Consider the following 23634-nt stretch of genomic DNA (forward strand, 5'->3'; position numbering starts at 1 on the left):
TCAAACTAGAAAACCCGACCCACCCGATACGTGGATCCCCTTTGACCCCTAAACCCTAATTTTGGGTTTATCGATCACAAAGAGAAATCAACATTTTGAGACAGCCAAAAAGTGGGACTTCAATGGCTGAAACAATGGAAAAACCAGCAAAGGTGATTGAGAGCAAGGAAGAAGAAGAAGAAAAAGAAGAAGAAGAAGAGAAAAGCTTCGAAGAGTTAGGATTGGACCCTCGTCTTATTCGTGCCCTAATCAAGAAGGGGATTGATAAGCCCACGCCGATTCAGCAAGTCGCTATTCCTCTAATATTAGTGAGTATTTTATTAATTCTTAAATTTCTATGCTTTCTTGTTCTTTAAATTCGTCTATACTCTGTTTGGCTGCTCAGAAAATTTTGGGAAAGTTTTGAATTTACCAGACTTTTTTTTAACAAATACTTTAGCTTTCTAGTTTATTCTTAGCTGTCATAGCTGATAGTGATAACATGACCCTCTGTTGAGCTGTTGAGAAAACTGGGTGAAAAAGAAAAGAAAAGAAAAATGAATAACATTCCTAAAGTTTTGAATCCTAAATAGTTAAATGGTGCATTCAAATTTAAATTTTTTTTTATTGGTGAAGGGTATATCAGTGTCAAAATTTGATTTTTGTTTTTGTTTGTTGCTCTTGCTTGGGAACCAAATGGTGGGTCAAATGTCAATTATCATTGTTTTTTTTTTTTGGGCATTGGTTGATTGTTGTATTTTGTCGTGCTTTTAGGAAGGTAAGGATGTGGTTGCTCGTGCAAAGACTGGTTCCGGGAAGACCTTTGCATACCTCCTTCCGTTGCTTCAGAAGCTGTTTACTGATTCTGTTTCAAAGAACAAGCTTGCTCCAAGTGCATTTGTTCTTGTCCCAACTCGAGAGCTGTCTCAGCAGGTACAATTAATTATCTCCAGTTTGATTTGTAATGATTTCCCTTATTGTTTCTTCAGTGAACTAAAATGTATCATGTATTGCCAGGTTTATACAGAGGTTTCATCTCTCATTGAATTATGTAGAGTTCAATTGAAAGTTGTACAGTTGACGAGCAGTATGACTGCTTCTGATTTGGTTTGTTCAATCCTCCATTTACTTTTATTTCTGAAAAAGTATAAGTACATGTACACATACTTCCACAAGGATGCACCCTCATACATGCCTATCTCGTTACCATTTGTTATTTTAGGCCATACAATACCAAGATGTTTTGCTAATTCTTACCTTGCTGACTCTTTTCTGATTTTAAATACTGATTGCAGCGGGCTGCATTAGTAGGACCTCCTAATATTCTGGTTTGTACCCCTGCTTGTATACCAAAATGCTTTTCAGCTGATGTACTTCAATCTGCATCCATCAATAGCTCACTTGAAATTCTTGTACTTGATGAGGTAAGAACACTGAAATTTATTATGAAGTTTTATTTCTTGAGCTTTGATTTAATTTCATGGCATGTAATTTCAATTTTAACAACCTACCTATTAGTGTGTAATCCTGTGCATCTTACACAACTTACTGCAGCTTAACTAATTCTGTTTGCAGAATTTATGTCTCAGTTAAGAATGTAAATGACAAATATTTTCTTGCTTCTATAGATTTTTAGTAATTGGAACTTGAAACATCCATTAAATAGTTCTTTCAACTGGCTTTAACATGCTATGACTTTCAAAATTGACTCTGTAGATGATCAGAGTCTTTTGTTAATTGACATTCTCTCTTGACCATTGAGACACAATATCTTAGTATTATCTTGTGGGGAGTTGATTAACTTATTTTTATTTTCAGGCAGATCTTCTGTTGTCATATGGCTATGAAGATGATATAAAAGCCTTTACAGCTCACATCCCTAGACGCTGTCAATGCCTTCTTATGTCTGCTACATCAAGGTTTTTATTTTTTATTTTATTTTTATATATACTAGTGTGACCTCAATTATTTTGGTGATGAAAGGTAGTTTGTGTTTATTATAGCACATTGTTTCTTGCCACTACCTTCCTCCCTGACCACTCATGGGTGGTGTTCCAGTGAGTTGACTTCAGGGTTTTATTTATGTATCCTTTTACATCGTTCTCATTCTTAAGCAGATAATAGTATTATACTCCCTTCAATACACACAAAAGAAAAAAAGAAAAAGAAAATCTTAGTCAGATGCCTTTGGGGCAGCATATTTATGAGCAAATAAAAAGATAAAACAATAGGTCTTGAGACTGCCTTCCACTAATGATTCTAAGAGGAAACCTTTGTGGGGTTGATGCTGAGTATTAGTTGTTCCTTATGCTATCTTTTTTGGTTTTTCTGATATTTGGCAGTGCTGATGTTGAGAAACTGAAGAAGCTGATTTTACACAACCCCTTCATTTTGACTTTGCCAGAAGTGGGAAATATTAAGGATGAGGTTATTCCCAAAAATGTTCAGCAATTTTGGGTAAGATTTTCTGTGCCCAATGTATGAAAATTATGAAAACTATCAAGCCTTTCTTATAATTTCCTCTAGCCATTTATCTATTTGTCCCACATTAGAATCATATCATTTGTATGAATAAGGGGAACACTTAATATAACTTTTAGGGTAAATGAAAAAAATACCTTCTTGTAGTTAGGACTATTACCCTTCTGACTTTTCAAATGTTACACTTTACCTCCTTGTACCTTGGACTAAATTGCAACATCATGTTTTTCATCCAAGTTGATCGAAAATGATTAAATGAATGACCAATATACCCATTTCTTTATGTTATGGGTGTTTTTGTCATTTTATTTGAATCATTTTCCATCAATTTGGATGGAAAACATGATGTTGCAGTTTAGTCACATTCAAAAAGTCAAGGGGGTTTACTAATAAATGATCCTGACAACAGGGAGGCGTTTTATCATTTGCTAACTTTTATTGCATTACTCAGCACATTGGCATAGATGCATGTTGGGGTAGTTTTCTTTTGGTGATCCAGCCATAATTAACATATTTTAGGACTGCTGCCCTCTTGTCCCCCCCACCCCCCCCCCCCCCCCCAAAAAAAAAAAAAAAAAAACCCCAGTTTTCTTAACACAATTGAGAGATTGCAGGCAAGATTATTTCAGTCAGCCATGACTGACTGACTGTGTGACCATCCAATCATGAAATTCCTCATTGAAAACTAATTTGTCTGGTCATATATAGTAAATGGATGCATAACTTGTCATTTCCCTCTTTTTATTTTTTTTTATGTTATCAATGAGTTCTAAACGACACACTTGCCTCCTTAAGAACATTCCAAAGAGTAAGGGCATGGGTTCAATACCACTGGGTGCATGTATAACTAATAGAAAGGAAAGAAGTTGTCATCATTATTGTCGTTATTATTGTTATTTTTATCATTATGCCTCATTTTTTTAAATTTCAAGGTGAATTTGCTGTCTTAACTTTTAACATGACATTGTGCGTATATTACTTCTTGGTTGCTTCATTGATCTATCTGGATTTGTGTTATGTTCATTAATGAAGTTATGTTTTGAGTAATGAGTTTGATGTCATTCTTTCTTATGTTTCTAGATATCGTGCAGTGATCGTGATAAATTACTTTACATCCTTTCCCTCTTGAAGTTGGATTTGGTTCAAAAGAAAGTTCTAGTATTCACTAATACCATTGACATGGGTTATAGATTAAAATTATTTCTGGAAAAGGTATGCAGACTCCTTTTGATACATCCTTTAATTATTATATGTTCCCCCTCCCCTCCCCTCCCCTCCCCTCCCCTTTATTTCTCAAGAAAATACTTACCTTCTCACACACAGGCAGCTGTTTCTGTCTTAGATGTTAGATATTGTCTGGAAGAGTGGACCCTCTAATACCTAGAATTTATTCAGTCTTGGCTAATAATGATTTTATCTTAATGTTTATTTATTTCTCTTTTCAATAATTTACTGTCTAAAATGCTGTTGCTCACTTTGTTTTGTTTGCTGCACTTTTCTCACTGTTTATATCTGCACCAAAAAAAAAATTTTGGAAGAGAGATCTGACTGATTTTGCTTCCCCTTCAAGTTGATCCGCTAATACTTACATGTTCTATTTTAGCTATCAGTATGTCAAACCTCAGTCTTTTTCTGTGTTTCAATTCTTGCCTTCCGTAACCCATTTATATTTTTTGCTACAGTTTGGAATCAAGTCTGCTGTTTTAAATGCTGAGTTGCCACAAAATTCTCGTCTCCATATTCTTGAGGTCTGCTTTTATACTCATTTATAATGCAACATCGTAATTAAAAAAAAAAAAATTATGGTACTGCTTCTAGGTTATCACTAGCCTAGCAATCAATTTGAGAATGATGGTTTACGTTATCCTTGGTGATGGGTTTAATGATTATAATTACTAAAAAATTATTGAATTTTGCTGGCTTTGTAATCAGGAATTCAATGCTGGGCTTTTTGATTATTTAATTGCAACTGATGATAGCCAAACAAAAGAGAAGGAAGAAACCAATAGGGAGGGTAATGCTGAACGAAGAAAGTCTAGAAAGCATGCCAAGCAAAAATTGGACTCAGAATTTGGAGTAGTGAGGGGTATTGATTTCAAAAATGTACACACGGTATGTGAATGATTTGTTGCATGTATGCATGTTTATCTGAAGTCTTGGTGTTTTATTGCTGTCGTTATTCTGGCTGTAATTTTGTAATTGAGATTGGACCTTGCAGTTTATGGGATTTCATACCTGTGAGCTTAATTTAATGTTCTCTTGCAACTCTAAACACTATTAAGGCTTTGATTTTGTCTACAACTCTACATGTAAAATATATGAATATCTGTGGTGAGATATGCTTCTTTAAAAAATCAAAGCACATGAAACCAGATATTAAACTAGTTTGAAGTTATGTATTTAAAAAAAGAAAAATCATATTGGCACATTCTTTTATTAATGAGTCCTAGTAAGTTTCATACTTCAAATGAGTTACCCTTGGAGTGGTTATATTTGTTGAATTGGAGTTGCAAGCATATGAAATTTTACCATCCCCATTAAGTATTATGAAATACCCAGAGGCTTTCTGTTCCTAACTCATGGTTAGCCCTCCTGTCCATTTTTCTCGAAATCATATAACCAATTTGTATCCTTCTGAATAATCTGGCAGAAAGGAGGTCTGATTATTCAATTACCTCAGCTTGAGAATGGATGTTGTTATGAACTTTTGAGGTTTAATATACAAAGGTCCTTGTTTTATGTTTTTGCTTGCTTTTCTATTGGGTATGGTGTTTGTTGTTTCTAATTGTGCTTAAGCTGTTCCTTCTTGTTGTATCCTCTTATGATTCACTTGGGAAATTCTTTGAATAAAATTACCTTTCGTTACAAAAAGATTATTTACTTGGGAGATGTTGTGTTTGGTTAGTATGCCATTCTTTTTGAAGGTTAATTAGTATGCCATTTATCAACACTGGCACTGCCTCATTTTTCTTTTTCTTCTTTATCTTCTTTTATCAGGTTATAAATTTTGAAATGCCTGAAAGTGCTGCTGGATATGTTCATCGAATTGGACGCACTGGAAGAGCATATAGTACTGGTGCTTCTGTCTCTCTTGTGAGTTTTTATCAAGCAATTTCATGCAGGATATTCCAAGCATAATTACTATCTGTCTCCTTGTATGATCATATTACGTATACTTGATAATTGGATCATGCATGACATTCCCCCGCCCCCCCTCAAAGTATATGTAAATTAGGGATGGTGTTCTAGTCTTCTAGGTTGGTAATGTGAAGCTTGAACACCTAAGGTACAACCACAACCAAGTTGTGAGGGTTTGCTATTGAACCTGAGGCCATCTTCTGTTACTCCCACTGGAGATGAAGATGATTAGATTAGAATCTCTTTGTTGGTAACAGTGCCTGTGCCTCAGTAGTTCTAATATTTGTTCTTTTTACAGGTTTCTCCAGATGAGATGGAAATTTTTGAAGAAATAAAATCTGTTTTGGGAGATGATGAAAACAAAGACTCAAACTTAATTTCTCCATTTTCTTTACTCTCAAAAAATGCAGTGGAATCTTTACGATACCGAGCTGAGGTGATTGTTCAACTATTTTTTCTTTCTCACAGATTATTTAATAAAAATACTTGGTTGACAGTCTTACAAAAATGCTTAATGCCTTAATCTGTTTTTTAGTATATACATTTTTTGTAGCAATATTAGCTTTCCAGTCTTGACATGATAAATTTTGCAGCACCAATTTCAACTTTGGAATTTTTCTTTGCTCCCCCCCCCTCCCCACCCACACCAAAAAAAAAAAAAAAAAAGATCATGAGAAATGGACAATAATGATGCTTTTCTAATGAAAGAGACAGTAAATATACCCTGTTGTAGGCGGTTACTTGTTCTGCACATGAAAATTGAGTTGCTAGCTCATCTTCTACTGTCATGGACATTGTTTTCTCTTTTGTTTTTCTTTTTACGAATTCTGCGAACAAGCATAGTTTTCTGGTTGTATTTCTTTTCTGTGAGTGTGTGTGTTTTGGGACAGTTCCATGGATAACTTGATGTTCTATTCCTTGTGGAGGAAGTATGTAGAGATTCTAGTCATACTCTTGTAGATGAGTGTATTTTTTTATTTATTTAATTTTTAAAAATTCCTTATCCAATGGGAGGGAGTTAGGGAATGTGTGGCAAATTTGGCTAAATGGTTGCTAAAGGAAAACAAAAATGATTGATTGGAAATGGTGACTTTTACAGGACATTGCAAAGAGTGTGACAAAAGTTGCTGTGAAGGAGGCAAGATTTCAGGATTTGAAGAAGGAAATTCTTAACTCGGAAAAGTGAGTACATACCAATTATTGCTCTTCTTGAGACTAGGATTTCTGCTTTCACCAAATCTTTTTGCTAAATAATTCTACATGTTAAAATAATCAAATCTAGTCTTTGACAACCGTGAGGCTTGTATCTTGCATCTGACTTCAATCTTTGTTCTTCAAATATTTCTGGTTTTTATGATGGCACAGTAGTTTAACTTGTATCTTTTGTTCAAGCTTTCAAGCCTTGTCTTAATTGTACATTAACCTCTTTTTTCACATATATTATTCTGATTTTCTTTCTGATGATCTGCTTCTGTGTTTTTAGATTAAAAGCTCATTTTGAAGTTAATCCAAGGGACTTAGGTAATGAAAGTTATTGGTTGGATGTCTACATTGCTTATTTAATATTTCCCGTTTGCGTGACTAAATTTCAAGAATTCAAATTCAATTTTGAGCAGATCTATTGAAACATGACAAAGCTCTCAGTAAGAAGCCCCCTGCTCCTCACCTACGTGATGTGCCTGACTACCTATTGGACCCAAAAACCCAAGAAGCCAGCAAACTTGTTAAGCTTTCTAGGGCTGCAATGGGAAATAACAAATCTATGCGTCGTGAGGGATCTAGGAAAAAATTCAGAAAAAGTAAAGACCCTCTCAAGACATTCTCTGCTGAGGTATTTTCACTTCTTTTACTTAGTTGATACCTAGCTTATGCCAATTTTAATATTTGATTAACTATTGACAGTAATACTAAGAAATCAAGAATGATATCTTGCCAAATTTTTTAAATTTATTTTAGCTAGGTATGGTAATTAATTAGTACTACCAAAAGTTACTATATGGATGGGCATTGTGGAAATAGTTGCTAAAGGATTTGCATTAATTTTGTCTCAGGCACCAAAAAGAGATCGTAAAGGTGGGATTAAGAGTGAGGGCAAAGATGGTGATGACAGCCATAAACACAAAAAGAAAAAATCTATTTGATTTATATGTTTAGCTGCGGCTTTAGATCCATACATAACCTGGGGTTAGCAATCAAAGCCCCACAATTTTGTATTAAATTATGTGTTAAATTGCAGTTTCCTTTCAAATGACTATATCCAGAAGTCGTATGTTTTACAAAAATTCCTTGTATAATTCTAATTTATTCTTTATTCTAGTCTGGCTCAAACAAGTTGCATGGTGTGTTGATGCTTTTTAATGCGAAATACCAAAAACTCTATAATTGTTTGTTGCATGATGTTGGTTTTGCTTATGCTTAAAATCAGACAAGTCTTCTTGCCTCTTCTCCAACAAAAAAAAGAAAAAGAAAAAAAAGAAGGAATCAGATAAGCAAAAGTAGGACTCCCTAATAGGTCAAATTATTGGTCACGTTTGGGTTTGAAATGTGCCAAACCAAATATATGGGATCTTTTTACAAACATCAATGATTCTGGCATACTGGGTTGGTTTGGTTTGAGGGGAGGGAGGAAATGGGTATTCACTCTTGACTTGAAAACTATGTAGTAAAATACTCATGTTTTGAGATTATTTAGCAAAATATCTCTGTTTTAGAACTCGATTTTAACAAAATCGAGTCCTCTATAAAACTTGATATTCTCAAAATCGAGTTCTCTGTGTATTTTTAAATAGAACTTGACATTAGCAATGTCGAGTTTCACTTAAATTTTCAAAAAAATTGAAGTGGTAAAATATGCATAGGATTTTATATTGCTAATGTCGAATTTTACCTGTAACTTGATTTTAACAAAATTAAGTTCCAAAAAATAGGAACATTTTGCTAAATAGTTTCAAAACAGGGGTAATTTGCTACATAATTTTCAAATTAGGAGTAAATACTCATTTTGGCATAAGTAAGTGGGTAACAATGTAACATGCATATCCAACCCATTTAGTAAACTGGTTTACAACCTAACCCAACTTGTACTGATAAGTTATTTTAGGGCCACAACATTTACCAAATCATTTTCTATAACTATTTTATATAATAGATTGCGACTGGTTGACTTTCACTTTCACAAGAACCCACAACTTATAGTTTGTTACATATAATAGTTATAATAGTTGTATGTTGACAAATAATGTGAGAAATGTGGGTTTCAGTTAGTTTAACTAGTAAAATCTTTGATAGTTGAATAAGAGATTTGGGGTTCAATCTCCACTTACACCAAAAACTGATTGGTGTCTTAGTTTGATGATAAAGAACTATCATCAGAAGTAGACGCCATAGGTTGAAACTCTCTTAAAAAAAAAAAATGAGAAAGGACGCCCTCTTTAAAATTTTTGCATACTAATTATATCAAATTGTCAATCCAATTGGAAAAGTCATATACTTTGTAATTTTTTTAATAAAAAAATGGAAATATATTAATCTTTATATATTAAGAGGATTTAAAAAGTTAAATATTACCCTTTTTACTTCCAAAAATACCCTTAATTTAATTAACTTATCATTATTCTTAAAACATAAAAAATGAGGTTACAACCGTAAATACTAGATAGTAGATACTAAATAGACCACACATCTTTCTTATATATATATATATATATATATATAAAAGTAGATACTAAATAGGCAAAAATTAAAAACAAAAAACCTATAAGGTAAAAACTCCTCACTAGATAGTATAGATAGATTTTCCCTAAAAAACAAGTAGATAGATACAAAAAAAAAAAAAAAAAAAAAACCTACCCCATATTCTATATATATATATAAACTATCTCACATTCTATTAAAAAAATAAAAAATAAAAAACCCACACAACTAATTATACCGCCTGAAAAAACTTCTCCTTTATTTGTTCCCCCTCTTCCCCATCCCAATGGTGTGGAATGCATAAGGATAAATTATAATAATGTTAAATCCCTCAAAATTCAAACCCACAATATTTCTTCTTCACTCATTTATCATATTTCTAACTGACACTATCTTCTTCCGCACTATCTGTTTAATATACTAAATTTTTCTCAATGCTCACGCGTTTTCTTGTTAAAATTGGTAAGCCTAAACAAAATTTATATACTATTTTTTAATAGAATTATATTGTTTATTATACTTTATCAACTACACATACTATAAATTGATAACTCTATGACCTTATGTGATGTGTGAACTATATGAAATGTGTTATAAAAAAAATTTAATTATCAATTACAGAAAATTTAATTATTAATGAAAATCTTTATTATATTAGAAATGGCCCTTGAATACCTACAAGTTCTCATTCTGAGTAGAAGTTGAATTGTCTGCCTTGAAAAGAAGTTGGGGAAAAAAAAAAAAGAACTCTTAACATTGGATTTTTGTGTTTGCTAAAATTCCTATCCTTGGAAAGCTTGAAAGTAATTTTGTTTCTATCCGTGTTTTAGAAAATGAAGGAAAAAACAAAAAAAGTCCGACCTGCCGGATTCGAACCAGCGACCTAAGGATTATCTGACAGGTGTTACCTACTACAGTCCTCCGCTCTACCAACTGAGCTAAGGTCGGCTTGTACATAGATTTTCCTACCTTTTTATAAATCGATAAGAATAAACTTCATCAATTTACCAAATACCTAAGAGAACTTTATTTGGTGAAGAACGTTTGCATCTAGCTTATAACTCACAGTACGTACGAGTACTTAAAAAAAAAAAAATTTATTATAGACTTCTATTAAGGACATAACTTAAAATGTGCACATATAGAAAAGCACAAAAATATTTTATTATAGACTTCTATTTGTTATTTACTATTCGATCAGTAAATTTATTTTTCATGCATAATTTTAGATCACAAAAGTTTAAAATTTAAACATTTTATTAATAACATAACTAATGATTTTTGATATTCTTGAAATTTTGCAAACATGAATGATATAATAAAAATCTATAATCCAACGGTTAGATTTTCAAAATTTACATCAACTAAAAATTATCGGCGGAGTTCAAAGGATTTCTTTTTAAACTAGCTTAGAGAGAAACATTTTTTGTATCAGTGCTGGCTCAAGGTCTAGGCCTAAGGCCCCACAACAAATAAAAAATTTCCCTACTAAAAAAAAGGCCCCATCTCTCTTAGTAAAAGGCCCAAAATTTTATAAAAATATAACATTTTTTAAATAATTGGTACTTTTTTTTAAGAATGATGCTAAAAATACCACAAATTTTATTATAGATTTAACTGACATATCACCAATCACATAAAAAAGTAATTCAAACACAAATAAATTAAGTTGTTGAAATTCATCAATTACAGTCATAATCACATTTATTGTGAACATTTTGTAGTATTTTTAGTATTTTTCTTTTTCATTTTTAACAAGGCTTTTAAAATAGGAGACCAATAAAAATTTAACCCAATTGAAACCCTAAGATGTTTCAAATAAAATGCTGCAAATGTGATAAATCACCAATGATGACTAATCTCCTACTAAGCCACACACCAAATAATATCTCTCTATCTCTTTCTCTTAAAAAGAATATATTAAATTAAAATTTAGATTACAACTGTACTTAACTATATATAGTCATATATCCAAGTTAAAGTAAATTCCTTTTGATTCAACTATAATATTTAATTTTCTATTTGAAATTAACCTTAGTTTAGCTAGTATTATTCATCCATTTCTGTATTTACATCAAATTAGTCTTAATTTAATTAGTATTATATAACGCGGCCTAAGGTTGAACCTTAGGCCTAAGGTTAAAACGCGGCTTAAATGAGTGTAACAGGCCATCACAATGGGACGTATGGCCGCACTTTTTAAACGCGGCCTAAGGTTGAAAGGCTTAGGCCGCGTTTAAAACGCGGCCTAAGGGTACGGTCTTAGGCCGCGTTTTAAACGGGGCTATAGGACCCGGGCTTGGGCCGCGGTTAAAAAGTGCGGCCATAGGACCATCAGTCCTATAGTCACGGGTTTTAGGCCACATTAGGAGCCGTGGCCTAAAAAAACGTGGCTATAGGCTATAGCCACGGTTTTTTGTCATGTAGCCGCGTTTTAAAAACGCGGCCGGAGGTCCGTTTTTTTGTAGTGATATAAAAGAACTGCGAGATAATGTTACGTATTCAGTAAAAGATGTGTGCCTTGCCTTGATATTTCCGGCTTCTTTGATAGCAGCAATAATCTTCACCTGATCAGCTATCTGTTTTGATCCAACTGCTGAGATCACTATATCAACTTGCTTGATTGCCTTCACCATGCTCTCATGATGATAGATGTCTCCCTGTGAAAAAATTAGCATGACTAGTTAAATTAGCTTAACTCGTAAGCGTATGTGGAAAAAATTCTACAAGGTTAATCAAAAATCAAACTTTTCCAGTATTATATATATTATATAGTATCCATTTTCGTCTAGTCTAACACATCAAATGCTTCTTATGCTTTTGTGCTTGGCAATTGCTTTGAATCCGAAACTCGATTTATCAAAAGAATTATAAAAGAGATATCAAGTGCCACATAGAATCGGACACAACTAGTTGTCGCTAAATATTCAGTTGGAATAGATTCTCAAGTGGAGGAGATATAATTGCTTTTGGAGACAAAGTCAAATGGTGTTCGCATGCTAGGGATTCATGGTCTTGGGGGAGTAGGTAAAACTACAATTGCAAAACCTATTTATAATAGAATTTTTGATCATTTTATTTGGAGCTGCTTTCTAGTGAATGTTAGAGAAAAGTTAGGGACAACGAATGGCATAATCCAACTACAAGACACATACTTAAAGGTGGACAATGTTCCCAAAGGAATTGAACTGATAACAGATAGGCTTTGCCACATAAGGCTTCTTTTAATTCTTGATGACGTGGATGAATGGAACTAGATAGAAAATTTGCTTGGAAGATGTGATTGTTTAGTTCAGGAAGTAGAATTATTATAACAATGAGGGACAAAATAGTGGTAACCACTTTTGGAAAAGATCATCTAGTTTATGAGGTTAAGGAATTGAATCAATGTGAAGCTCATGAACTCTTCAACTTGCACACCTTCCAAATGAATAAAACTAGGGGAAGACTATTCAAAGTTGCAAAGCAAATTATACATTATGCCAATGGTCTTCCATTAGCACTAAAAATAATAGGTTCTAATTTGTTTGGAAAAAGTATACATGAATGGAAAAATGCATTAGAAAAGTACAAAAACATTCTTCAAGAAAAGCTCAAAATAAGTTACGATGGATTGGAAAGAACTGAAAAGGATATTTTTCTCAATGTTGCTTGCTTTTTCAAGGGATTTAAGAAGGATTATGTTACAAATATACTAGAAACTTGTAATTTATATCCTTGTGATGGTATTTGCAAACTTATCAATAAATGTCTCATAACTGTTAATCAATATGGCATATTGTTGATGCATGACTTGTTACAACAAGTGGGCAAGGAAATCATTCAACAAGAATTTGAACAACCTGAAAATCGTAGCAGGATATGGTGTTATGAGGATGCTTATGAAGTGCTAACCAAGAAATATGGTACAAGTTCTTTTACTTCACTTTTCCTTTTTCCAAATATTTTTTTGTTTAAAATTTCAAAAATTTTAAGCTTTTTAAAAAATTATATAATTGAACTTATTTGTTTTATTCTTTGTTCAATTAGGGGTCTGATAAAATTCAAGCAATGATATTACACTCACCTGAATCGGTAATCGTGAAATTGCAGGATGAACCTTTTGAAAGGATGAAAAATCTTAAATTTCTTTTAGTTAAAACTGTACACATTTGTGAAGAGTTTAAATATTTCCCTAATGGGTTACGGTTACTTTAATGGCATGATTTTCCTTTTTCCTGGCCATCTAAATATTGTCCACAAAAGCTCTTTGCACTCAATATGAGAGGGAGTAATTGCATTAGAATGGAGATTGTAAGGACACAATTTGGCTCCCAAGCCCAAAGGATGTATGAACTTAGGCCCAAAGAGCCCAATACAATTAATTTCTAGAGAGTGGGTTGGAAAACTGGGCTTTAATGAGCCAGACAACAAGTAAAGTGGATCCAAATTACAAGAAAATGAAGATAGACTGGTTTAATCTAAAGAGAATCGTCCTCGGCTCAATCTGAGGAAATCAATTCTTATATATTTCTTCTTTTGTTTGATTACAAGTTCAATTCTTGATTGCTACAGTGTTTTTCTCTTCATTTCTCCCTCTCTTCTCTCATTGCCTTCTCCCTATTTCATACTATCCCTTTGCTTTCATCTCTGCCCTCCATGTGTAGGTTAGATTGTTGATGTTGATCCCTGCCACATCAGCATCTTCCTGAAGTCTTGGGAGAGTAGCTGTAAGGCTGAAAACTATTGTTCAGATATTACTTTCTTATTAATGTGGCCAGAGAGTTGGTTATAGAGTTTAATGCGGTGGTAGCAGCTTTCCCTTAAATATTTCCTAGCTCCGATTTGTCCTGTACGTTCACAAAGCTTATCCTCATCAATAGAATTTCCTGGAACGTCACCTTGGACGACAGAACACACTTTCTGGCCTCCACTTCATTGGTTGAGGAGATACTCCTCCTCGGTATACTTCCCTCATCTTTCACAGTCATAGCTTGCTCGTGAAGTTCAAAGTTTTACATCTTCCTTACTGTTGATCTGGTCTCGGACCACTGAGCCTCCTCAGCCAAGCCCAAGGCCCAACATATATTTTTGGGCCCCTTGCCCCTATAGAGACAATATTCAAGCAGGTATGATTATTAGTATTTATGAATTATAATTTCTTAAAACTATTTTGAATGTGGGCCAAAACTAAATTTTGATTTTTTTTTTTTAATCTACAGGGTATCCAATTTAAAATTTTAAAACATATCAAACTTGAGAGCGTGGCACTATTACATAATTACCTGAATTGTGTGCCCCCAAACCTAGAGACATTGAACCTTTTTTCTTGTAAAAAATTAGTTATGGTTCATGAGTTTGTTGGATTTCTTGATAAGCTATGGAAATGGGACCTCACATTCTGTGATAGTCTTCAAAATCTTCCAAACAACCTCAGGTTGAAATCGCTTGAAAAGTTATATGATCTCTGTGGATGCTTTATGCTTGAGAAATTCCCTAATATTCATCAAGAAATGAAACGTAATGCAACACCAACACATGTGATAAAAACAATAAAATGTGTGAACTGAATATAAGCCTTACTAAATAAAAAAAAAAAAAAAAATTTACAAAACACAACAAAAAATAAATTATTTTTGGTTAAAGTTCTGAACGAAGAACATATTCTTTCTAGTAATTCATTTGTGAGCTATCTTTTATTTTTGTAAATTGAATAATACTATAAGGATTGGTTTGGTATAGCTTAATTTTTGTTGTTTGATTTTGCAGAAAAATAAGTTATAAAATATGACTGCATCTATGTAAAAGAAAAAAGAAAAAAGGAAAAAGAAAAAAGAAAAAAGAAAAAAGAAAAAAGAAAAAAGAGCAATTTATTAAGAATGTAGTAAAAAATTGCTAAAATAATTCATTACATCTAGTAATCCCCATTGTTTTTTATTTTTGGAGAATTTTGATAATTTGGCAGCTTTTGAGAGTTTTTTTTTTCTTGTGGTCATTTCAGGAGGTTTGGATAGTTTAATGATTTCAGCCAGAGGGATATGATTTTCCTGGTTAACAAAAATAAAATAGTAAAAATTTTCAACCCCAAAACACCTAAAATAAAGAAAAAATATTAAAAAATTATTTTATACCCAAAGAAGTAAAATGCCATCCCTAATTAAACCAAACACTTCTTATTTATTTACAATGGTAAAATGCAATTATGCTTTTGAGTTTTGAGCACAATACCTTTTCCAGCCCACATCCTCCATATAATCTTTGAAAAAAAAAATGAAATTGAACCAAAGTCTAGTCCTGGTTGGTAACTTGCAGATTACTCCCAATGGTCAACTGTGTTTTTCTTTTTCCAAGTCAATATGAATATGATGGAAATATAGTAGTTTCGAAGAAATTGGTTTTGGCCAATTCTTCTTCTAGACTTTTACTTAAAAGTCGCTTTCTTTGAACTTTTTTTTTGGTAAAAAGGGAATATCATTAAACACTAAACAACCAACAGAGAATCAGGACAAAGCCTTTGGACAAACAGACCAGTGGCATCAGTCTCCAAAAAACTAAGTCCACAGGCGGACTAGAAAATATAGCAAAGTCACTATCAAGCAAAAAGCCTATTCTAGCCAAGCAGTCAGCACACTTGTTAGCCTCCCTATAGATATGTCTAAACCTCTTCTGGGGAATACGGGTAGCCAAGCATATACAATCATCCATTAAAGAGGAGACAATAGAATTGGAAGAGGACGGAGAGTTAAAGGCATCCATAATGGCTTTAGCATCTAACTCAATAACAACAGATTGAGCATTGATTTGTAAACACAGCTGCAACCCATCTTGGAGAGCCCGTAATTCAGCCAAGTAGCTCGATGTATTCCTAATCCTCCTTGCAAAACCTATAACCCAATCACCATTTTCATCTTTGACTAGCCCACCTCCCCCGACTGGACCCAAGTTGCTTGTTGCAGAACCATCAGTGTTCAAGGTGATCCAACCAGCCCTCGGTTTCTCCCATCTAATGTTCTTCACAATCATCCTTTTGGTGGCCAAGGCTTTGCTTGCACAAAAGAAAAACTCAACAGCCCTATCCATAATTTCTCTACTCAAGTTAGGATTAGGATTTTTATGCTTGAAGACGCATAAATTCCTACCTTTCCAAATCAGCCAAAGACTAAATAAAAACACTTGGTTCCAAGGAGGACCCGAATAGTGATGAAGTTTAGATGTGGCATTAGAGAAAAGCCATTCCTGGAGACTCAGGGAAAAAAAATTGGAACTATTTACCTGCCTTCCGAGTTGATGCCACACGTTCTTGCTTAAGGGGCAATCCCGTAACAAGTGAAGAATAGACTCAACCTCGCAATGACACCGAGGGCAGCAGGCATCCATACTCACTCCTCTAGCCACCAAGCACTGATTTACCCCAAGACTAAGGTGCATACACTTCCAAACAAACATTTGAATACTGGGCAGAATTTTCAGCTTCCAAATCCATTGCCCATTAAAAGGAGCATCCCCCAAAACATCCGTAGCAAGCAAATATGCACTTTTAAGATCAAACACCCCCTTGGCCGAATGCTTCCAGGCCAGCCTATCCTCAATTCTGGTAGAAAAGGGGATTGGAGTGGCCATAATGTCTCTAAGTACCTCATCTGGGAAGAGTATTTGAATTGAAGACTAGCCCGTAAAATCCACTACATCTTTAATCTTCAAGCTGGCTGCTTCTCTAGACAACGGACCCTGAATAGTACTTCTTAACGGACCGAAACTAGTCCAATTATCATTCCAAAAGTCCAGGCTACTTTCAAAACCCGGAATCCATTTAATTCCTTTATTGAAAGTATATTCACCTCGCATCATCCCCTTTCAAGTTCTAGAGCTAGGAAGCTTACTTAAATTTCTTGAATTCAATCTTCGAGGGCTGCAATATTTCAATCTAAGAACCTTAGCCCAAGGTTCCTTTTCTTCGGTATGGAACCTCCAGTTAAGCTTTGCTAAAAGCACTGTATTTCTTCCTTTAGCTGTTTGAAGCCCCAAACCCCCTTCATCTTTAGGTCTGGAAACCTTTTTCCAGCCCACCCAATGCATTTTCCCCTTGCTCTCGGTCGAACCCCACAAGAAATTTCTATTAACCCAGTCAATACCATCCAACACCTTACTAGGCAGCAAATGACTCTGCATTATGTATGTCGGAACAGCTGAGGATGAAGCTTGAATCAGAACTGCTCTCCCAGCCATGGAAAGAAGATTGGCCTTCCACCCCGCAAGCTTACTCTTAACTCTATCCAAAACAAAACCAAAGTCCTGGTTATTATTTCCTTGGTGATTGATAGGAAAGCCTAAATATTTCCCCAAGTGCTCCGTTTGATGGAAACCAAGAATATCACTGAAAGCCTCCCTATCATCCTGATCAATATTCGGCGAGAAGTAAACCCTTGACTTAGAATCACTCACTGTTTGCCCGAAGCAACTACAAAAGGTATCAAGAACCTCTCTAATGGCATTACAATTGACTGCATTAGCCTTGGCAAAGAGCACTAGATCATCCGCAGAAAAAAGATGGGAAAAGGAAGGACCACTCCTAGACGCCTTAACCGGACACCACACTTTGGCTTCTAACTTCTCTTGAATGAGCTGGCCCAAGAAGTCCATACAGAGGATAAAAATGTAAGGGGATAGCAGATCCCGCTGCCTTATACCTCTTGAAGGCTTGAAGGGGTCGAGGCTCCCTCCATAGAGACGTCGAAACAGAAGAAATGCAACTCATAATGGTCTCAATGAGGTTATTAGGGAAATTATATCTAATCAACATGCTCCTTATGAATCCCCATTCGAGTTTATCATAAGCCTTCTCCAAGTCAATTTTGAGAGCCATATATCCACATTTTCCCTTGGCTCTCCCCATAGTGTGAATAATCTCCTGGACGACAATCGCATTATCAACTCCCTTCCGCCCTGGAACAAATGCTGTTTGGCATGGGGAAATTAGATGCTCCAACAAGGGTCTAATTCTTCCAACCAAAATCTTGGACACTATCTTATACACTGAGTTGCACAAACTTATGGGGTGATAACCACCAATGGTTTCAGGTCCTTGGGTCTTCGGAATAAGCACAATGTTGGTGCTATTAAGGTACTTTGGCATTTTTTTCTCTTTAAACACAGCCATCACCTCCTCTGTAACTGATCTACCCACCACAAGACAGAATCTTTGGAAGAATCCGGCATGCAACCCGTCCGGACCAGGGGCTTTAAAGGCTTTTAAAGACCACAGAGCAGCTCTAATTTCCTCCTCTGTCACCTCTTGGCTAAGGCTGTCTTTCTCTTCACAAGAAAGTTTAGGTTGCCACTGCACATTGTACTCAAAATCACGGGTTACAACCTCTTGAGAAGTATTATAAATGTCAATAAATCCTTCTTTGATATGCTTTGCAACCTCTCTTCCCTCAGTCAACCAATCCCCTGCGTCGTTCTTAATAGCAGTGATCAAATTTCGCTTCCTACGAGCAAGAGTGGAAACATGGTAAAAGGAAGTATTCCTATCTCCCAAAATCATCCAATTAATTCTAGATTTTAAAGCCCGAAGGTCCCTTTCTTGCTCTAGCACAACATCCAACTCCTTAATAAGATGATTCTCCAGTGCTACTAGAGAGGCAGAAGGTTGATTGGCCAAAGCCTTTTGCACCCCATCCAGTCGGGCTACAATCCTTTTCTTTTTTTGGAAGATATTTCCAAAATGGTTTTTGTTCCACAAGCTAGCCTGCTTAGAAAAAGCTTCAATAGCTTCCAGCAACTTCCTAGGTTGCTGCCACGCCTGGTTAACCACATTATGAAAGGAAGGATCGGACAGCCAAAAGGATTGGAATCTAAAAGGTCTCAAGAGATGCATTTGCCTATTGGGATTAGTTTCCATTAACACAGGGCAGTGGTCCGAATGACACCTAGTTAAGTGCGACACTTTGGCATCCGGGTATAACAGACACCAACTAGGATTCATAAAGAATCTATCAATTCTTTCTTGAATAAGACTGCTAACCTCCCTTCTATTCGTCCACGTATATTTCGGCCCACTAAAGCCCATATCCACCATGTTACATTTATCCAAGCAATCTTTGAATAGCAACGATCTGTTTATACTAACTGGCCGACCCCCAAACTTATCAACCTCAGCGAGGGGTTCATTAAAATCACTCGCAATAATCCAAGGTTTACTATGAAGATCAGTAACTTTAGTAAGGTTTTCCCACAACACTTGTCTCTCCCCAATTCTAGGACTAGCGTACACAGCAGAAAAAATCCAAGAAAGGTTAGTAGGTAATACCTTTACTTCGACATGAATTTCTTGCTCTGTGCTCGCGAGCAGCGAAATCCCAACTCTGTCTGAATTCCAAAGCAGCCAAATACCGCCCGTGTAACCCATTGACTCCGCATGAATAGCACCATCAAACGAAAGGTGATCACTAATCTGCTTTGCTTTGCCTCCCCCAACCCGTGTTTCCATAACCACCAAAATAGCAAGATTATGATTCCTAACTAACTCACTAACATACCTCTGAAAATTGGGCTTCAGAGCACCCCTACAATTCCACACTATAATATTTATAACTAAAAAGAAAAGAAGGAACAGACAATCAAATAGAAGAGTCAAATTCTCCTCTTCCCACTTCAAACTCCATCCCAACCAAGCCATCCTCTCCTTTGAACTTCCCTTCCTTTGGAACAGAATTATCCCCTGCTTCAACATTTCCAAGAACAACTCCTTTAGCCCCGTAACCTTGCTGAATATTGGCACTGGCTTGATTACCAAAATGGTCTTCGAGCAGAGCTGAAACCCCATCATGAGGATCGGTTCGAATAGAGCCACTTGCCTCCCTCACTCCACTATTATCTCCACTAGGCTTACTTTGCTCTGGAATTGTCCGCAGGAAAATTCCCCTTAAACTGTCCGCCGTCGACTGGAAGAGCTTCCTCCACACTAGCGCCACCAGCCAGCCGGACAAACCCATCAAGAGAACGAGCAACACCTCTTTTGAACTCATCGCAGCCCTGTCGACAAGCTTGAATCTCCACCTCGGTTCGGCCACTAGCGAAAGAGTCACCGGCGCACTCACCATCGCCTCCCTTACCCAAAGCAATCCCACCCGAATAGTTATTCATAGCGAAATGACCCACGTTTGGCTTAGACATCACCCTAATTGCCCTATTCCTTGCTAAGACTCTTTTGCCCTTAACTGAAGGGCTGAATCGAGCTTCATGATGCTCATCCACCTTATTTCTACCATTGTGTAAAACTCGGCCCACATTCGAAGGCCCAACAAACTCAGCACCCTTTTTAATATAAAAAAAAAACCCCGTAACTCCTTTCGATTCCTGCCTAAGCCCATGAGCTGTCTGGCCTAGTCCATGTCCAGCATGGCCCTTAGTATTACCTGTAAAGTTTATTCTCTTTTGCCCAGGTTTTCTACGTGCCACTAGCATCCAAGGGTCGTATCCGTCCTCCTCTGTGCCAGTACCTTTGTTATTCGACATCCCACTACCTGTGTTAGTACTATGCGAGTCATGCAAGCCACGCTGATCTGTTCCTTGGTTCGTACTCTTCTTCACACCACCACCAATCAGACCACCCTCCACCGGTGTTTCAGGCTTTTTAATGATGAGCGGACAAGCTTCTATCCTATGCCTTATCCTCCCACATGAGAAACAAAGCTTGTGAATCCCTTCGTAAATCACAGGCTACTCAAATCTACCAATGAGCACAGTGTTGATAAGTGGTTTGGTAATGTCTAGCTGGATACAGAGTCTAGCATATCTCCCCCTGGCTTCCATGGCGGTATGGGAATCAATCCGAAGGACCCTCCCTATGGCTTCACCAATTTGTTTAAGCACTTTCGTCTCATACAACTCCATAGGTAATGCATGAAGCCTAACCCAAACCACGATAGACGAAACACTGGCACAATCCGGCTTGAAAAAAGGTTCCCAAGGCCTAATGGACAAAAAATGCCTTGTAATGAACCACGGTCCATTTTTGAGAACTACCTCCATATCTTCTTTCAGCGAGAATCTTATTGAGTAGAACTCCTTACCGAGATCAACACAATCCAATGACCCAGCCGGTTTCCACAGCATATTAAGTTTACTTTGAAGAACACCGAGTCTAATCGCTTTGCCGTAGAGCTTAATGATCAATGCTTTGGACCACGGTTTCCTAATACGGAGTTTGGTCTCCCTCATAAGCTTCACCGCTGCTAGCCCCTCACGAAGCTCTTCCACCTCATCATCTGAATCGGTCTCCATGTCCATAAGGTCCGAGAAATCAAAAACCTTTGCATAGGCTCCTGGGATCTCTCCCACCAGTTTATCTTTGAAAGTTTTCTTTGCATCCCCCCATGGGGTCTGGCTTCCCTGCGAATGCCCACTCTCACTTAAACCATCGTTGAAATCAGCATGATGACCCTCTTTAACTTTTTTCTTGCTCCTGGATAGCTCGGCTTCCTCCTCTCTAGACAATACTCTGTTTTTCATCTCCGCTTCAGAGCGTTTTTACTGAAACCTTAACATGTTACAAACTTTCGTGTTGGACTAGTCGTCTCGATGAAGGTCTCTTTCTTTGAACTTTCAGCGGTGCTTCCTAGTTCTTTCCCGTGGAGAAAAACGGCAAAACATTTTTTTAGACGAAAACACCATTTTAGAGTCACAGTAAATTTGATCACTATATTTTGTTAATAGTCAATTTGGTTCTAGTTATTTTCAATTTGTAATCAATTTAATCCTTACTATTAATTCACTAACGGAAAATGTCTACATGGCAAATGATTTGCATGGTTAGCTGTAGAAATTAATGTTAAAATGTTGTTGACTTAGCATTTTTTTATTTGATTTATAAAAAACTGAGATCTCAACAATTGTAAAAATATTGTGATAACAATAAGTGTTGTAACATTTTCTCAAAACATTTATTTTTAGTTGTGGTTGGTCAAACTCTCATATTTTATTATTTTATTTCGACTTGTAAGAAATTGACATGTCAATAATTGTGAAAATATTGTGAAATTTATTGTGTTAGTATAACAATATATATACCAGCTTACATAAATATTTAAAAGAAAAAAAAAAAAAAACAAAAACAAAAACCGATAACTAAAAAAAAAAAAAAAAAAACCTCTAGGCACTGTAGCTACAGTGCAAAGGTTGACAAAACTAAAGCACTGTAGCTACAGTGCTTTAGTGCATTAAAAAAAAAAGGCACTGTAGCTACAGTGCTTTAGTGCATGAAAAAAAAAAAAAGGCACTGTAGCTATAGTGCAGAGGTTGACGAAACCAAAGCACTGTAGCTACAGTGTTTTAGCACATTTGCGCTTTTATATATATAGATAAAAGAGATCAAGTGATCAAAATAAAGGAAGACAACATAAATTTTCCTTTTGTTTTGTAGGACCCCGCAATGGGAATAAACCAACAACCTACACAGCAATCCTGAACCAAGCACTTTACTATAGGATTTAAATCAAAATACCCATATGGTTTCAATGTCATATGATGTTGCTAACTTGCTTTATGGCTTTAGTGCTTTTACTTCTTAACACTTTCTTAGAGTATTCACATCTGGTATCTACAAAAAATTCTATTTTATCATCTCAAAAGCTACTTTGTCATTTATACCATACCATTTTACAACACACCTAACATCCCAATTATTATTTTACCATACTACACATTAAAATAATATAAAAATATTTCTCACTTCCCTCTCTAATTCTGTTTCTCTCACTCTCTCTCAACCACTCACCACCACCACCACCGTCCAACTTCCCAGTCACCACCCACCTCCGCTGAGCAACATTCACACCACCCACCACCAAGAATCATTTTGTATCAACCACCACCACCACCACACCACCACCATGCCAAACCAAACCAAACCAACCAATCCGTGCTAAACCCAAACCCTATCGGAATCCAAAGTCCAAAAAACAAAAATCCATAGCAAAAAACCCAACAATCCAAATCCAAAAAACAAAAATCCATAGCAAAAAATCAAAATCCAAACACCATCAAAGTCGGAATCCACCCCAAACCCCATCTGAACCGACCCATCAAAACTCATTCACCTCTGCCATGAGTCCGTGACCCAGCTTGCCACGACCAACCTCGCTACGACCCACCTCCACGCCGCTAGACCCACGACCTAGCTCGTGCCACCAGACCCACGACCCACATCGTCACTTGACCCATGCCGGAGCCCATGCCAGAAAATACCCACATCGGAACCCATCATTCACTAGAGAAAGGGAGGAGAGAGAGCAGGATTCGGAGAAGTGGAAAGAGAAAAGAAGAGAGTAGGGAGAGAGAGGAGATGAGAGGTTGAAGAGAGAG

At 36.0% G+C, this 23634-nt stretch overlaps 1 protein-coding gene and 1 non-coding gene across 2 annotated transcripts; one reads left to right on the plus strand and one right to left on the minus strand.

Annotated features, from left to right (window-relative positions):
* On the plus strand, positions 1-7929 carry LOC126732946 (DEAD-box ATP-dependent RNA helicase 16). The gene is made up of 15 exons (XM_050436029.1): positions 1-308; positions 754-912; positions 997-1086; positions 1275-1403; positions 1798-1898; positions 2322-2436; positions 3541-3672; positions 4143-4208; positions 4393-4572; positions 5458-5553; positions 5897-6034; positions 6698-6780; positions 7082-7119; positions 7215-7429; positions 7650-7929. Exons 1-15 carry the CDS (start codon positions 123-125, stop codon positions 7737-7739), a joined length of 1818 nt encoding a protein of 605 aa, XP_050291986.1. The 5' UTR covers positions 1-122; the 3' UTR covers positions 7740-7929.
* Positions 7930-10146: 2217 nt separating this feature from the next.
* Positions 10147-10239, minus strand: TRNAY-GUA (transfer RNA tyrosine (anticodon GUA)). Its single transcript has 2 exons — positions 10203-10239; positions 10147-10182 (listed from the first exon to the last, which is right to left on the minus strand). It is a non-coding gene; the product is annotated as a tRNA-Tyr (tRNA).
* Between the last annotated feature and the right edge of the window lie 13395 nt (positions 10240-23634).

The sequence above is a fragment of the Quercus robur genome, chromosome 6 (assembly GCF_932294415.1).
Source record: "Quercus robur chromosome 6, dhQueRobu3.1, whole genome shotgun sequence".
In the NCBI taxonomy this organism is placed as follows: domain Eukaryota; kingdom Viridiplantae; phylum Streptophyta; class Magnoliopsida; order Fagales; family Fagaceae; genus Quercus; species Quercus robur.